The sequence below is a fragment of the Heterocephalus glaber genome, unplaced genomic scaffold (genome assembly GCF_053883595.1).
Source record: "Heterocephalus glaber isolate CG9 unplaced genomic scaffold, H.glaber_assembly_v1.0 deba00001481, whole genome shotgun sequence".
NCBI lineage: Eukaryota > Metazoa > Chordata > Mammalia > Rodentia > Bathyergidae > Heterocephalus > Heterocephalus glaber.
Window position 1 is genome coordinate 11,498,606 of NW_028258317.1, and position 18,888 is coordinate 11,517,493.

At 35.2% G+C, this 18,888-nt stretch overlaps 2 protein-coding genes and 1 pseudogene across 6 annotated transcripts in view; 2 read left to right on the plus strand and 1 right to left on the minus strand.

Moving 5' to 3' along the window:
- The window catches only part of Stx17 (syntaxin 17), a 106,194-nt gene that overhangs the window by 36,083 nt on the left and 51,223 nt on the right, over window positions 1-18,888 (minus strand). The gene's annotated exons all lie outside the window — the stretch shown is intronic.
- Window positions 5,457-18,888, plus strand: part of LOC147825814 (uncharacterized) — a 49,768-nt gene continuing 36,336 nt past the window's right edge. The window contains exon 1 of the mRNA XM_087184248.1: window positions 5,457-5,747. Coding sequence (XP_087040374.1) covers window positions 5,534-5,747 — 214 coding nt within the window. The 5' untranslated portion in view covers window positions 5,457-5,533. The remainder of the gene's footprint in view (window positions 5,748-18,888) is intronic.
- LOC147825815 (U4 spliceosomal RNA) lies at window positions 18,267-18,346 on the plus strand (annotated as a pseudogene).

Sequence of the window (18,888 nt, forward strand, 5' to 3'; positions counted from 1 at the left end):
AAACAAGGAAAATCATGTAAGTGAAGTAAGCCCAGAATGAGCGGAGGCTGGTGAAAAATGTTAAGAACAATAAAAAGGATTAAAAAATACATGTTCAGCAAGAATAAGAAAGAAGGATCAGCCCTACCACTTGGAGCAGATGGTATAATGTTAGCAGATGATGCAGAGAAACCAGGAGGACTTAACTCCTATTTTGCTTTTGATTTTCTATTAAGGAAAAATTCAAAATTAAAATGGGATAAGAAAAAAAAATGGGATAAGAAACATGCTCAAAGGAAATGTGAAATATATCTGACTGTAAGGATACAGATAGATTTCATGGAGGAGAGATTTGAGTTGTCTTTGAAAAAATAGCTTTGGGAAAATGCAACACATTAAATAGAAAGAAGAGATTACAAAAATAAAAGTCTTCTCAATACTGTATATGATCAAGTTTAGGATATAATATCTTTTCCAAATTGTAACATCAGTGAAACTGAAGTATCTTACAATAGATGGTTTTAAATAATCATTGAGCAACAGCTAACTAGAAGTAGTTTTTCTTAGAGGCATACAAAATAACTGTGTCTTTAAAATTGATGATGTTTCCGATTTAATTTCCTCTAAAATTATATAAACCTATGAAAATTGGGGTAGAGGTCAAGATCCTTAGCTGAGAATGGTGGTGCATTCCTGTTATCCCAGCCTCAAGGAGGCTGGGGCAGTGGATCACAAGTTTCAGCCTAGCCTGGGCAATTTAAGGACTTAGTTAATTAATTAATTAATTAATTTAAAGGGCTCATGTTGTCACTCAGTGCAAAGGTCCTGAGTTCAATGAGGGGGTGGGGGTGGGGAGGCACCTAAATCCTGATTAATCAGTTCATAAAAATTTTAAAGCAAAATTTAAGTTACATCTATGAACTGTAAACCAAATTAAACCCCTCCTCTAAAAAACAAAAATTTAAGTTACAAATTCTTCTGAAGTTCATGAGAACCTAAAGTAGTTTACATTCTAATAGTATCATTTTAGAAACTACTCTTCCATCTTTTCTTCTATTCACTACCTGGCCTTGTTTTCTCTCATCTTTTCTTCTTCTCCTAATATCTGACTATATTCCTTGCTTCTGTGCTCTCTGATCTTATTCCTTTTCTTTTCTATTGTTTCTCACTTTTAAATACTTTTTCTTAGAAATTATAAAGTTCATAGCTCAAGTGTTCTATATTTCTCCTAGTAAAATCATGAAAAGTCACTTTTCACTTCTATAAATTCCACTGCCGATCTCATTTTTGTGGATTTGTGCTAACTATGGAACTGGGAAGAACTCTCTGCAGAGCATTATCTTTCCAAATGTGGTACAAAATCTACTGAATCAAAATCTCTATCATGAGTCCTAGAAATTTATGTTCTTAACAAGTTCCACATCATCATACTATGGAAAAAAAAAACCCCAAAAACCAAGGCTGAGCACATGTCTGTAAAAGGCAAGTTAATGTTCTTCAGTGATTTACAGTAGTAACAATTTCCAATTCTTTCATTTTGTTTCAAAATTTGATCACAATTCTTTCTTAATGTTAGTTCTTTCTTATTCCAGAGAAGAAGACTGTTAAATCTATTCTACTTGCAAACATAATGAGAGATGGATATCTGCTTCCGTCTGAGGCAGAACTCTCAGAACACAGTAATGCAGAGAAGAAAGCTGCACAGAGAAAGCACCCTGGATGGACGGGAGCGGGGGTGGGGGGGTGCCCTGATATATCACTATTTAGGAGGTCACTAAATATTTGTTATTCAGCAGAGAACCAATCAAAACATTCTATGTAGGAAACTATCCAAAGCTGTGGAAAGAAACATATGAAAAGATTAAAAGAAATAGTGCATAGAACACACTCAAAGCTGGAAACAGTGCCTGTTCCCACCAGCAAAATGAACTAGATATCCAGAAAGATTTTTGTCTTATTAATGAGGCACAACAATGCACACACAGACTGACCATGCTTTAGTTAAATTCTAGTTAATGAATTCACTAAAGTAAGACTTGAAAGATTAAACTGTTTGCAAGTAACTAGTAACTTTACATTCCTGGATAAAACTCAAGAAAATTTACTGTAATGTAAAATTATCTGGTACCTAACAAGGTAAAGAAGACCCAATCAAAGATCGCCACACATACAAATGAACAGGAAAATGTTACCCATAATGAAGACAATGATCAATGAATCAAAATACACCTATAATTGATGTAGATATTAAAACTAGTAAAAAGAATAGTAAAATAATTATTATAAATTAGTATAATGTATTTCATATGTTCAAAAAGTTAAGAGATATGGGAAATATTTTAAAAGACCCAAATCAAAATTCTAAAAGAGGAAACTATAGCGAGATGAAAAATACACTACATAAAATAATGGCAGATTAGACACTGCTGCTGCTGAGTCTAGCAACATGAAGGCATAGCAACAGATATCCAAAATGAAATAGAAAAAAAAATAAAAATCAAAAGCATCAGTGAGCTGTGAGATACCATTAAGTGGCCCAGTATATGTGTAATTGGAATTCTTAAAGGAGAAAGGAAGGGAGGGGACAGAAAAATAAATGAAATGATAGCTGAAATATTTCTAAATTCAATTTAATAATAAATCCAGAATTTCAAGAAGCTCAACAAATTCAAAGTACAAGACAAATGAACAAAATGCCTATCAAGAAGTGCCCAGGTCCCAAGTTCAATCCCTGGTACCAAAAAAAAAAAAAAGTGCCCAAAACCAGTGATAAAAGGAAACTCTTAAAAGCAACCAGAGAAAGTAGACACATGTATAGCAGAATAAAGGTAAGAATGAAACATTTTTCATATGAATGTGAGAAGATAATAAAATAGCACCTTTACTCAAAGAAAAACATCGATGAAGAATTCTATATATTTCTTTATAAAATTCTTTACAAAAAAAGACAGACCACTTCTCAGATACACAAAGAAGAAAGAATTTACCACAGCAAAACCATACTCTAAATAATGTTAAAGGAGATCTTTAAGGCAAAGGGAAAACCAAAACAGACATTCACATTAGAAACAGAAACAACCCAGTTAAATATATAAAATTTTACCCTTAATATCTTAACCACCTTAAAGGATAACTGATTAAGTATTATAAGGTATATTTGTAAAAGTAACATATGAGAAAAACAGCACAAAGACTGAGAGAAGAGAAACAGAAGTACACTGTAAGTTTCTTAAACATATGTGAAATAGGGCCAGGAATTTAGCTCAGTTGTTCCGCCCCCTGCCTCGAAACCACAAGGTCCTGAGTTTGACCCCCCAGTACCAAAAAAAATCAACATATGTGAAACAGTATAATATGACTGGAAAATAAACTTTGATAAGATGTATCCTACAGGTGCTAAAGCAGTCCTTATAACAGGAGAGATATAGCTAACTGAGACAAGAAAGGAGATGAAATGGAAAAAAAATCCTAGGTTCCAAAGAAAACAGAAACATCATTAATCATTTGGCAATTAAAAATTAAAATCATGAGATACCATTACAGACAGATTAGAGTGGCTAAATTAAAAAGACTAATTACATCAAATGTTAGCAAAGACCTGGAGGAAATACTTGGGAATATAAAATGGTACAGCCATCTTGGAAAATAGTTTGGCAGTTTCTTAAAAAGTTATAGAATAGCAATTACTATTTGCCAGGTGTGGTGGAAAATCCCTGTAATCCCAGCACTAAAAGGCTGAGGCAGGAGGATCACCACAAGTTCAAAGCCAGCATGAGCTGCAACACAGAGTTTAAGGCTAGCCTGAACTAGGTAGTGAGACCTTGTCTAAATAAAACAAATAAACATCTCCAACACACTCCTTGGTCACACCAGCCACACAATCTCCTTATGATTCCTGGAATTTGCCAAGCAACCTCAAAGTTTTCACACTTGACCTTCCCTCTGTTTGGAAAACTCTATTCTCAATGGTTTATGACTTCACTCTCCTCAAATATCATCAGAAACCTTCTACAACCACTACTTATATAAAAGCTTATTACCTTCTATGATTTTACGCTTTATTTTTCTCCATGGCACTTATATCCATCTGCATGTTACGTGTTTATTTTAAAGGAAATCTGTCTCAAAAAATAACACATGCTGGCAAGAATATAGAGAAAGGAGAACTTTTTTACATTCTTGGTGGCATGTAAATTAGTACAGCTATTATAGAAAAGAAAGTAGAAATTTCCTTCAAATAAGAAACAGCATTTTATGGCTCAGCAATTCCACTACTAGGCACCTACACAAAGGAAATAAAACTAGTATGTCAAAAAGATACTACATCTTCCTGTTTATTGTAGCCCTGTTCACAACAGTCACAATCAAATCAAAATATCCATCATTGGATTAATAGATAAAGAAAACGGGATGGTACACACATAAAACAGAATATTATTCAGTCATAAAAACAACAAAATCCTGACATTTGCAACAATATGGGTGAATTTGGAGGACATTACGTTAAGTAAAATAAGTCAGGCACAGAAGGATAATACCATGTGGATCTCACTCACATGAGGAATCTTTTTTTTTTAAGTACTTAACCTCAGTTTATAAATACAGTAGAAGAAACATATAAAAGGATGTGAAGTCAGAATACATTTTCTTTTTGTAGTTAATACCTATATCAGATTGAGGAAAAAAGAATTAAGATAAATTATGTACAGGTATAAATTCCCTATGATGAATGTGATCATTACATATATCCAAAATGTACCAATAAAATTACTTAAAAAGAAGAAAAAATACATGTATTAGTCTAGCTAGCTATGCTTATCTTCTTATAAAGAAGGTTTTAATGTATCAAACAATTTATAATATTCACCCATTTATTTATTTATTAAGGTCCTATGTGTCACTCTACTCCCATAGAGGAAAGCAAACAAAAATTAAATGAAAAATTAAGTATGTTAGATGTTATTAACTGCTTGGTTGAGACAATAAAGTAGGTAAGGGGGATTGGTAGTTCATATAGATGTGAATAGGTGTTCATATAGAATAAGTAGTTCATATAGATGTGAAGAGGAGCTCTAAGGTGGCTATTTTAGTATGGCTGGGAAAGGCCTGAGCATATATAAGCATACAATGAATGCCCTAAATATGATGGATCAGGAGGCATGGGAATGGAGAGAGCCATAGGATGGGAGGGAGACAGACAGTCATCGGGAGCAAGAGTGATCCAGGCAGAGCAATCAGCATATTCCCAGGCCCTGAGTCAGAGACATGCTTGATGTACTTAAGGAAAGGAAGGTGACTAGTAGGATTACACTAGGTCAGGACCTTCAGGATTAACTCCCCTCTTGAATAAACAGGGAGGGGAAAGGAGACCAGAAGGAGAGTCTACAGAGAAGCATTGAAGATTAAAGAAGCAGGAACACAGAATTAAGAGTAGTTTGGACCATTATGAACAGCCAGATTCTAAGTCACCTAGACAACAGGTGCACCCTCAGGAACAGTGGGATAGAGGCTGAGAGAAAAGTGAGAATCACATCTGGGAACAGGTGCAGCCAGGATGCCAGCCCAGGTCTTGCTCAAGCCTCATGGAGGTCCACAAAAGCAGAGTGGCTCATCAGTGGCAGTGCGGATGGGTGTTACCTGGGAGCTGGTTAGATATGACAGTTTGAGACTCCACCTTGGGTCTCCTGCATCTGCACTTCCTCAAGGTCCCCAGGCAATTCTCATACACATTAATTTGGGAGGTGCTGCTGCATCCTGCTGCACTGAAGGTAGGACCTAAAGTCTGTGCTTCTTTTTTTTTTTTTAATTCTTTTATTGGTACATTTTCGGTATAAAACACAGTTACATTCATCATTGGGATCTTGTACCATTACATGAGTATCTTGGTTCTTTTTTCTTTCCCCTTCCCTTGCCCTTCCTTCACCCCCTTCACCCTTCCCTATTTGCAAAGACCTTGTTTCCATTTTTTTCCTTTTCTCATATTTTTTCTTTTCCTTTTTTTCCTTTTCCCTACCCCTCCCACTTCCCCTGCTCCTTTAGATCTTTTCTTCCTGTTACACAATATTAATTATACATTTTTTAAAATTATAATATCAAGATCTAGGAGACATTACCACAGATTTTACAGAATTTAAAAGGATATAGAAAACATATTTCAAAAATCTGTTTTGAAATAAATTTGACAACTTCTAAGAAGTACCTTGGAAGATAAATTAATGAAGCTAACTCTGGAGGAAGTATAAAATTTGAATAGCACCCATTAAAGGAAGTATATTCCTAGCTTGAAAACCTACCTATATGACAACAGCAGGCTCATATACATTTCAAATGATAAATTATATCAAACACTTAAAGCAGAAAAAAGAAGGAACAATTCTCCCCTCATTTTAGGAACTCAACATTGTGCTAATCCTAAAACTGGATAAAGATAATAGAAGAAAAAAGTATGAGCAGATAGAAATTTGTTTAACAAAACAAACTATTAGAAGTCAGATCTGGCAGTATGTAGAAAGTGGTTTTGTTATAGGGATGGCAGTGTTGGTTCAGCATTGGAAGATCCACCCCCAAAAGTCATCCTTTTAACAGAGGAAAGGAAAAAGCCATATGATCCTGTCACTAGTCGGAGAAAAAGTATTGGACTAAATTCTACAGCTGTTCATGGTAAAAGCTATCAGGAGACTAGAAGTAGAACAGAACCTTCTCAACAGATTAAAGACTTGTACTCCATACTTCCAGTGAGAATGCCTTATATGAATGGAGAAGATACAATGCTTTCTCCTTAAGGTGGGGAAGAAGGGCAGATAATGCTTACTCTTTATCTGTCCATTAAACTTTGAAACCTAGGCCCCACCAAAATAGTCTGGCAATAAAATGACACACTTAGGATAGGATTGGCAAGGTAGAAGCAAAATCTTTATATGTAGATGAAATGATCATCTACAGAGAAAATACTAAGAAATCTCTAGGAGCCCCTAGAACTTCTATTTGAATTTAGCAGGATTAGAAAACACAAGGTATATATAAAAATTCAGGTCTGTGTATACTTGGTATAAATGAAGAATTGGATATTGAAATTTAAAGGTTATGTAGGAGTACAAAGGACCTAGAAAAGTTAAAAAAAAAACCACAACCAAAAACAGTGTTGGAAGACATTTAAGTACCTAATTTTAAGACTTCTAAAGCTCCAGTAATCAAGGCAGTGTTGGTGTAAGGAAAGACATATAGATCATTTGAATAAAACAGAGAATCTAGAACTAGAACCACATATATATGGTCTACTGAGTTTTGAAAGATTATTTAACATTAGCATTTTATAGAATATAAACTCAATTCAAGAGCCAAGGAAGAGATAGTGTTTTCAGCAAATGGCACTAGAACACCTGGTATCCGTATATAAAAAATTAACCTCAGCTCTTTATTTCCATACATGAAAATAACTTGAAGGGATCTATGAACCTAAATATGAAAGCCTAAAAGTATAAAACCAAGAAATTATAAAGGATAATGTTTATGAATTCAGGGTAGGCAAGAACTACCTAAGATACAAAAGACATGATGTATAAAAGAAAAAAATTGATAAATGAGATTCCATCAAAATTTAGAACTTTACATGACATCATTAAAATGAAAAGTAGTCCTTAAACAGACCATATTTACAATACATATAACCTAGGACTAGAATATATAAAGAACTCTTACAGGTCATTAACAGGTAACCCAATTAAAAAGTAGACATAAGAAGATGATAAATAGCGAATATAGCACAAGGAAAGGTGTGCAACTCTAGAATCAGAAAAATACTAATCAGTACAATAATAAGACTGAATTATACACTCATTAGGGAGATGAAGTCAAAAGTTTTAAAAGCCTTGTCATGACTTTTTCTTTTTGTTGGATTCTCCCCCTTTGCATTTAATTTGTCACGTCCAATGGATTTCTTCTGCTGGGTTTCCTGGGGTTGTGATCCTCATTGTCTTTTCCTAGGGTATTGTCTAAAATTTTTTGGAGTGCTGGTTTGATATTCATTAAGTTCCTGAGGTGCTCTTTATCATGAAAGTATCGTATTTCTCCATCAATTCTGAAAGCTGGTTTTGCAGGGTACATCAGTCTGGGTTGGAGGCTGTTTTCCTTTAGGCTTTGAAATACATCACTCCAAGCTCTTCTTGCCTTGAGGGTTTGCATTGAGAAGTCTGCTGTGATTCTGATGGGCTTTCCTTTGTATGTGATTTCTTTCTTTTCTCTCACTGCTTGTAGAATTTTGTTCTTCTGTTGGATTTCTGGAATCCTAACTACTATATGCCTATGTGTAGATTTTTTTTGATCAAGGCTTGCTGGAGACCTACATGCCTCACTTATCTGTATGTCAAGTTCTTTTCCCCTCCTTGGGAAGTTTTCTGCCATCACTTCTGTGAACAGTTTTTTTATGTCATCTGCACTCTCCTCTTTCTTCATTGATTCCAGTCTTATGTTATTCTTCTTTGCATCATCTAGCAGCTGCTGGATTGATTTCTCGTGTTCCTTTACAATTTTAAAGCAATTTTTCTTTTCTTGGTCACTAATTGCAATCTTATCTTCTATATCTGAAATTCTATCCTCACATTGGTTCATTTGGCTGTGCAGACTTTCAATGGAGTTTTTAATCTCCTGGAAATCTGTTTGTATGTTTTATGGATTCCATTTGTTTCCTATGTTGGGATTCCATCATGGTCCTCAGATCCTCTATTTTTTTAATCTGTGTCCTCTCTAGATTTATTAATCATGTCTTGCACCATGAGCAAAATCTTTGCTATTATCTGAGTAATTATTTCTGATTTCATTTTCCCCAGATCCTCTTTTGTTGCCAGTTCAGAGAGTCCAGGTGGTTGAGTATCAGATTGTTCCATCTCATCTCCCTTTGGGGTTGCTGTAGGTGATCCAGAAGTCTGTTTTTGAGGCTTGTTTACGTGTCTTCTCATTTCCACGGTGTGGGGGTGGGGAGGGGGGTTGCATCTGGTACCCGTGTGGCTCACCTTCTCTGCCCTAGGAGCTTGGGATGGCGGTGGGGGAGCTTCCTTCCAGGTGCTGGGACCAGCTCAGCTTCTCTGCCCTAGGAGCTTGGGATGGTGGCGGGGGAGCTTCCTTCCGGGTTCTGGGCCATATGAGGAATCTTAACAAGTTTCTCTTATAGAAGCTGAGAGAAGAGTAGTGGTTACCAGAGGCTGAAGAGAGTAGAAAGGAAGGAGAGAGAGTGCATGTTGGTCACTGAGTACAAAGTTAGAAAGGAAGAAGAAGTTCTGGTGTTCTCTGCCCAGCACAGTGACTACAGTTAAGGATAATGTATTTATATTTCAAAATAGCTAGAGGAGCCAGGGATTTAGCTCAGTGGTTCCGCTGCCTGCCTCGCAAGCACAAGGTCTTAAGTTTGATCCCTGGTACCAAAAACAACAACAACAACAAAATAGCTCTTAGAAGAGATGATTTTGAGTGGTCTCACTACAAAGAAGTGATAAATGTTTGATGTGATGGATATACTTGATTTGATCATTATGCGATGCATAAATGTATCAAAACATCACTGTGTTCCATAAAAAAAAATTTTTTTTTTGGTACCGGTGATCAAACTCATGACCTTGTGCTTGCGAGGCAAGCGTGGTACCACTGAGCTAAATCCCCGGCCCTCCATAAAAAATATTTAAATGAAAATAAATCGATTTTTGTTCCCTCCACTTGCCACTCCCAAAATACAAGTTTATGCAAATAAAATTTTCTTCTTGTTTTGATCACAGAGGTATCCCCACTGTCAAGATTAAGTATCTAGAAAACAGTAAATGTTCAAACATTTCTGCTGTTCTAATAATCAGGCCAGAAAGGCAGATATACTAAATTCTGAATTGCAGAAATATTCACAAGGTAGATCAATGGGTTTATAATCAGTGAAGTAAATTTTAAATAAGAAAGTACATCAACTCAGTATTTAATGAGCTTTGCAGTATGTGAGAAATAGACTTTAGACTATGGCCAAAAATTTCAAAAAAATTAAGATGACCTTTCATCAAAATCAGGGCCTCGTGCCTGCCAGGCAGGTACTGCACTGCTGAGCTACATCCTCGACCCACTGAACTTTAGTTTAATAACTAAATTTAATAACTAGTTATGGGTTTTTTTCTTTCAGGAATATCCTAAAATTTCTGTCTAAAGATTAAAAGATATATGCTTATCTATACTGATAATTATAAAAGGTAATTATTCCAAGTTAATTAAAAATACTGAGAAATGACTAATTATGTACTTAATGATTAAAAGCTGAGTGGCTGTGCACATATTTGCTTTTGTTAAATATTGATTTAGGATTCCTAATGTGTTTTTACAACATGTGAGTTTGAGAACAAATTGTATACAGCAGAAAACATTTGTTATCATTATCTGATTTCTTTGCAAATGCAGAATACAAGTCCACTGGTAAACATTTAAATAACTTAGAGTAAATACACTCTAGACATCATATACTTTATTATTAAGGGCTCCAGAGTCATAATTATTTAATTAAAATAAATCTGGACTATTCTTTGTGTTATTTAACTACTACATTAAGGCACAGATAGTAGTGCAATGACTTCACACATTTCAATATCAAAAAAATATATATATATTGCTTAGAGACTATTAACTAAACCACTAGAAAGAGTAAAATTTAAGGAGAGAAAAGATTTGTTTATTCAGAACTCCAATGAGCACCTACTACATATGTGTTAAGTACAGTATTGCTGTCCCTATCCACCTGAGTCAATATTAAAAATATCTCCAGACTTAATGCCAGCCAAGAACACCAAGACTATGCCAGATTCCTGTATTTCTTACTTTAGAGAAACACTTTCTCTGTTCTTTAGCCTTCTCTCATCTGAAATAATGAAAATAACTCTCCTTTATCCAGCACCCAGATCAGATACCTAGCATGGTATCATTTATTGGTTTCTATAACACATGACAGTCATATACTGATTTAAACTAAAGGTTTTTTATTTGTTTATCTGGTACCAGGGATTGAACTCAGGACCTTGTGCTTGCCAGGCTGCCGCAGAGCTACTGAGCTACATCCTCGGCCCTTATACTGAAGTTTTAAACTGTTATTTAAATATTTAATTAACTTTTTTGAATGGCTATCTAGGTAAGTTCTTCTAAGGCAGAAATTTTGACATTTTTTCAGAGTCCTCTACTATCAAATAGTGTTATTACTATATGTTAAGTATTTGGGGAGGAGGGCAGAGGACACTGAGCTTTTAAATCATGTATTTTATTTTTTATTTTTTGGTACCAGGGATCGAACTTGGGACCTTGTGCTTGTGAGGCAGGCAGCAAAACCACTGAGCTAAATCCCTGGCACCTTAAAACATGTATTTTATACTTTTGTATGACAAGTTCATGAAAATAGGGGAAAGTGATGCAATTATACTCTGTTTTAAACAAACAATCAAATTTTTTAGCTTGGTGTAGTAATTAAAGTGGAAATATCAAATCAAATTTATTAATTCTTATTTACTGAATATTTATTGTCTGGTGGAGGCTGTGGTGGTCTTTGGCAGACAACGTTAAGAATCCTTACAACCGTCCTACAAGTTACAAACTATTATGCTAATTTGACAGCTGAGAAAACTAAAGTTCAGAGATAGTAAATAACTTCTCAAGCAAACAGTACCATATATGATTTAAGTGATATATAATATAGTATAATGAGATTTTACTTTCAGAAAAAATAATACGCAGAAATAGCATTAAGAATTTTTTTTCAGCAGGGACTGTTATCTTTTTTTATATGGACTTGTTAAAAAAAAAAGATATATTTGAATAAGCTTATTTATAACCAATTGTTTCTTCCAATAACCAGGGAGCCAAATTGAAAAAAATACAAGGAATCAAAACAAGAAAGAAATTAGACAAAAATGAATGCTATTACAATAAAAATATTACTCAAACAAAGTTAAAGTATAAAAAAAATCCAAAAGGGTTATAGACCAATTACTAGAAATAATAAAAATTTAAAGATAATAGGGTATAAGATCTCTATATATGAAAAATAACTACATTTCTACACACAGCAGCAAAAGTTAAAAATTATAAATTAAAAGAAAGGTGGCAATGAACATTTCCTCCAAATACACTTTGCCTTCCCCCTCCCTCCCTCTGTACACATGCAGGATTCTCCCCCCCAACACACACACACAATTAGGTACCTAGGAAGAAATTAATGAAATAGTTTGAAACAAATTCTTATTTATATTCTTGATTTTTAGGATAGACAGGATTCACTGAACAAGACATCAAAAGCACTAACCACGAAAGACTGACATTAAGGTGTTATGTGTATGTTCCAGCTACCCACAATGAATGTATTCACTATGTACTGCAAACAAGTGCTGCTAAAAATTTTTAATGAGATTCTTTTTCTCAAAAAAGTTTCATGATGAAAATGAAAAAAATAATTCTTACATGAATCTAATAGTGATAAATTTGGAAAAAATCTATAACTGTTCATGAAATTGTTTTTCCAAAAATAACTTTTACACAAACTACCAAAGAACAAGCCTAAACACAAAATTCAGGACAGATATGATTAAAATTAAATAAATACCTATATCTAACAATAGTTTTGATCTCATTATTTTAACGGCACACATAAATCTTGTGCCAGATGGAAGTCAATAATGTAAATATATACGTTTTTAAAAATCAATAAACAAATACTTTAACCATAGCCAATATCTCAAACAAATCATGGGATATTTTAAATGATGTTTTAAACAGTGAAGATGGTAAGAAATCCAAGTCATAATAATCTCATTAACATTAACATGCTCAATATCATTCAATCTTGCCAAGTACCAGGTGCTGTGGAATATACAAATAGTGGAGACAGAGTCCTTGCTCCCTATGCCTACCATCTAGTTAACAAGCAGTAAAATATATACCCATGTAGACAAGTCATATTTCCATTTAAATCTCAAATCAAATCTGTTTTTCCCCATCTCTTAGCACTAAGCTATACGCATACTTCCTAGACCTCTGCAACTTTTCCTAATGATCTCTTGCATTCATTTTTCATTCTGCCCCAATCTATTTACTACACCACAGCCACACTAACCTTTTTGAAAATCAAGAGGCTCATGCATTCTTTGGAGAAACTGACTTTAGATTCAAAAACTCCAGGCATAGAGCTAAAAGCAGGGATTTGTGTGAAAGCCTGTCATGAACAATGAAAGCTTTGCCTAACCTGCCTCTATGGCTCTATAAAATGCTTGCCCCAAAGAGAGAATGAGGATTCACCTTTAGAAAACTCAACCACACCGACTTCTAGATACTGATATTTTGATGTTTCCTTAAGAAAAATGCCAGCTTGCCAAACTACCTTTAAGTGACATCCACCAGGAGATGGGCAATCAGTTTTTTAGTGTTTCAGAAAAATAAAAGCTATTATATGCATGAACAAAATGCTGCCAGGCATGGTGGCACATGCCTGTAATCCCAACGCTTGGGAGGTAGAGGTAGGAGGATCGGTCCAAGTTCGAGGCCAGCCTAGGCTACATAGTGAGTTCAAGGCTAGTCTGAACTACATGGTGAGACCCTGTCTCAAAAAAACTAACCCTCCCAACCAAAATGCTATGAAAAAGGGGAAATCAGACATGAAAAAGCTCTAATAAATTAGATATCATAATAGTAGAAATAAATAATTCGGTATAAAGAGCTGAAGATAACACTACAGAAATCTCTCAAAAGGCTAGAATATAAAATTAAACATGCACTCCAATAGAACAAGGGTTAGCAAAGTTTTGCTGGGAAGGGCAGACTATAAATACATGGGCTTTGCATGCACAGTCTCTTTTGCAACTATTCAACTCTGCCACTGTAGTTATGAAAGCAGCCAAAGACATATATTAAAAAACGAGGCTGATGGAAGGCCAGATATGGCCTGTGAGCCAGTTTTCTAACCCTTACAATTCAAGATTTTTAAAAAGAAAAAGAAAAAATAGAAGCAAATAAATTATCAAAGAAAATTTCCCAAAACTAAAATATACAAGTTTTCAGAGTGAAAGGGTCTAAGACAATGCACATTATCATCAGATTTCAGAATACCAGGGATAAACAGATCACAAAAGCTCCCAGGAAGGGGGTGGTTTATGCAGACTGTGAAAATAGAAAATTAGTTTTTTAAAAGAATAACACAAAAGAGCTGGAGAGACTTCACTATTAGAAGAGAATTCCAAATGAAATTCTATACCTAGTGAAATTAGCAATCACATGTGAAGGGAGAATGAAGGCATTTTTGAGACATACAATTACTTCAAAATTAACCTTCTAGGTACTGAACAATCACGCCAGAAAAATAATGGGCTAAATAAAAAATGATGAAGACATGATATCTAGGAAAATAGGGACCTGATACAAGGGAGCATCTACGGAAAGTCCCAGAGCAGCTGTGCAGCAAGCTTAGGGTATGAGGCCGCAATGGACCTAGAGAAAGGGCGGCTTCAGGAGGGAATTTTCAAAATAACAAATGGATCAGATGTATCTGAACATATGAAGAATATTTTTGATAGTATGTAACTGAGATATGGACTAGTCAAAAAATTAATCACAAATACTCAGAAAGCTAGTCAATTAAAAAAATGGAGCAGGGTGCAGTAGTACACCCCTGTAATCCCAGCACTTGGAAGGCTGAAGAACAAGAATAGCAAATTCAAGACCCAGCTGAGCAACTTAGCAAAACCCTGTCTCAAAATAAAAGTTAAAAAGGGGGAAAGGGGCTGGAGTTGGAGCTCAGTGGAAAAGCTCTGGGTTCAACTCCCAATACTACAGAAAAGATGGGAGGCAATTATTAACGTCACAAAAAGTAAGGGATTGTACTGTATTTCACTAATCAAAATAATAATGAGATACAGAGCACTAATTAAACCAAAGACTGTAATAGATGTAATTATATAGATGGAAGGGGGAACAAAGTGAAAAACTAGCATCCCACCTATTTTGGCAAGAAATGAAAAACATCTAAATTCAACTAATCAAGAAATACCAGGGCCGGGATGTAGCTCAGTGGTTCCACTGCCTGCCTTGTAAGCGCAAGGACCTGAGTTCGATCCCCGGTACCAAAAAAAAAAGAAATACCAGGCCAGGAATTTAGCTCAGTGGCACCACGCCTGCCTGGCAAGTGCAAGGTCCTGAGTTCCATCCCCGTACCAGAAAAAAAAAAAAAAAGAAAAGAAATACCAGTTTACAAATGATATTTAGTAATAAAGAGGTAAATACCATAGAAAATGACCAAAAGGACTTACAGCTTTTGCTTCTAAGCAGGACGTGAAGAGAGAGAACAGTAGGGTGCTGTAAACCTTCTAAATATATTTGGCTTTTTAAACTGCATAAATATATTACTTTTTAAAGTTTAAAAATAATTAAAATTTATTTTTGGAGATAAAGATCAATTGCTATAAGCACTCAAAGGTATTTGGCTTTTAAAACTATGTAAACATATTCTTTTAAGAAACTAGCTTAAAATAATTAGAACTCATTTTTAAAGAAGCAAATAATATTAAACAAGAGTGGTAACAGTGGACATCCTTATGTTGCTCCTGATTTTAGAGTGAAAGCTTTCAGTTTTTGTATTTTTAATATGATGTTGGCTGGTGGTTTGTCGTAGATGTTTTTTTTTTTTTGGTACTGGAGATCAAACTCAGGTCCTTACCCTTTCCAGGCAGGCAGCGGAATCACTGAGCTAAATCCCCGGCCCCTGTAGGTGGCTTTTTTAAAAATTAAGTTTACTGGTACATTTTAGGTATACAATATGACATTCATCATTGGGATCTTATACCTTTACATGATATATCTTGGTTCTTATTTTTTCCCCCATTCCCCTGTCCTCCCATCAACCCCTCCATTTCTCCCTATTTACAAAAATTTTGTTTCCATTATTTCCTTCTCTCATATTTTTTCCTTTCCCTTCTTTCCTTGCCCCTACCCCTCCCAGTTCCCCTTCCCCTTTGGACATTTTTTTTTCTATTCCACATTATCTATTATACATTTTGATCCTTATTTACACTTTCAGTTTCTCACACAGACAAACTATTAAGCATTTACATATGTGTGTCCTATTTGTTGCACTTAAGAGTATGGCCTCAATGTGCATCCATTTAGCTATAAATGTCTCTAGTTTCTCATTCTTTATGGCTGAGTAGTACTCCATGTTATTAAAAACACACACACACATTTTCTTTATCCAGTCTCCAGTTGATGGGAAATTGGGCTGTTTCCAAGATTTAGCTACCACAAACAGTGCTGCTATAAACATGGGTACACATATATTGCTGTGGTAGGATGCTTTTAATTCTTTTGGGAAGATACCCAGCAGAGGAATAGCTGGGTCAAACAGGACCTCTAACCCTGGTTTTTTGAAGTATCTCTATACTGATTTCCACAATGATTGCACCAGGCTACAGTCCCACCAATAGTGGAGAAGGGTTCCTTTTTCCCCACAGCCCTACCAGCATTTTTTATTGGTTGATTTCCTGGTAGCAGCCATTCTTTATGGAGTGAGGTGAAATCTCAGCATTGTTTTCATTTGCATCTCTCAAATGACCAGTGATGTTGAACATTTTTTCATATATTTATTTGCTGTTTCTACTTCTTTGTCTGACAAAGTTCTGTTCATTTCAGACACCCATTTTTGGACTGGGTCTTTAAATTTGAGAGATCTGATTTTTTTTTTTTTTTTTTTTTGGTACCAGGGATCAAACTCAGGTCCTTGTGCCTGCACAGCAGGTGGCAAAACCACTGAACTAAATCCCTGGGCCGGGAGATCTGGTTTTTAAAAATTCTTTATATATTCTAGATAGTAGACCTTTGTCTGAGGAACAGCTAGTAAAAATTTTTTCTCACATTGTGGGTTGTCTCTTCACACCGTTGATGGTTTCTCTTGCTGTGCAGAAGCTTTTTAATAAGAGATTCCAGTTGTTGATTCTTTGTGCTAGTTCACCTGAGACTGAGGTTTTGTTCACGAAATCTTTTTGTCATAGGTGGCTTTTATCAGATTGAGATAAAGACCATCTATACCAATTTTCTGTAGGGTTTTTATTATTAAATTAGTGTTGGACCTTGTCAAATGTTTTTTTCTGCATCTAATTAAGAGCATCATATAGTTTTTGTCCTTGGCTCTGTTAATATAGTGTATTATATTTATTGATTTGCATATGTTGAACCATCCCTGCATCCCTGGGATGAATCCAATTTGGTCATGGTGTATAATTTCCTTGATGATTCATTGCCAGAGTAATTAGACAAGAGAAAGAAACAAAAGGAATAAGGATGGAAAAGGAAGAAGTTAAATTGTCATTATTTGCAGATGATACGATACTCTACATAAAAGAATTCAAAAACTCCATCAAAAGACTTCTAGATTTGATAACCAAAGTCAGTGACATAGGCAGGATACAAAGTCAACACTCAAAAATCAATAGCCTCCCTGTACACAAATAACAAGCTCGCTGAGAGAGAAATTAGAGAAATAATCCCTTTCACAATAACATCCAAAAAAATGAAATACCTAGGAATCAATCTAATGAAGAAAGTAAAAGGCCTTTACACTGAAATCTACAGTACTCTGAAAAAGAAGATCTAAGAGGATGTCAGAAAATGAAAAGATATCCCTTGTTCTTGGAGAGGAAGAACCAATATAGTAAAAATGGCCATACTTCCAAAATTGTTATACAGATTTAATACAATCCCAATCAAAAATCTCACATAATTAGAGAAAACAATCCTAAAATTCATTTGGAACCAGAAAAGATCTAGAATAGCAAAAGTAATTCTGGGCAACCAGGGCAAGGCAGGGGGTATCACAATCCCTGACCTGAAATTATACTACAAAGCTACTGTGATAAAAACAGCATGGTACTGAAAAAAGAATAGACCTGAGGATCAATGGAACAGATCAGAAGATGCAAACAACTCCAGACATACCCAGCCACCTAATCTTTGACAAAGGAGCAAAATATCTAAGATATCCTCTTTAATAAATGGTGCCAGAAAAACTGGCTTTCCACATGGCAAAAATTGAAACTAGACCCATATCTTTCAGCATGCAGTAACAAAATATTGAAATGGACCAAAGATCTAAATATGAAAACAGAAATACTAAATCTGATGGAAGAAAGAATAGGCAGAATGCTTGAGGACATAGGCATTGGCAAAGACCTCATGAACAAAACCCAGACCTCATGGGAAATACTACAAAGAATCAACAACTGGAACCTCATCTCATTACTTTTGCAAGCTTTGTGCAGTGGCAGTATCATAGCCAATGAGGTTTATCCGAGGCGTGATTATTGCTAATTGAAAAAGATTTTGCACAGCAAAAGAAACCACTAACAGAGTGAAGAGACAAACCACAGCATGGGAAAATTTTACCAGCTATTCATCAGATAAAGGACTATTATTTATGATCCCAAAAATGGACATCTGAAATGAAAAGACATTTCTCAGATGAAGAAGTACAAACAGCAAATAAATACATGAAAAAATGTTCAACATCACTGGTCATTTGAGAGATGCAAATGAAAACAACACTGAGATTCCACCTCACTCCAGAAAGAATGGCTGCTATCAAGAAATCAACCAATAACAAATGCTGGAAGGGCTGTGGGGAAAAAGGAACCCTTCTCCACTGCTGGTGGGAGTATAGACTGGTGCAACCACTGTGGAAGTCAGTGTGGAGATTTCTAAAAAAACTAAAACTAGAGGTTCCATTTGACCCAGCTATTCCCCTGCTGGGTATCTTCTCAAAAGAATTAAAAACATCCTACTACAGTGATATATGCACATCCACATTTATAGCAGCACAGTTTGTGGTTCCTAAATCTTGGAAACAGCCCAAATGCCCATCAACTGAAGAGA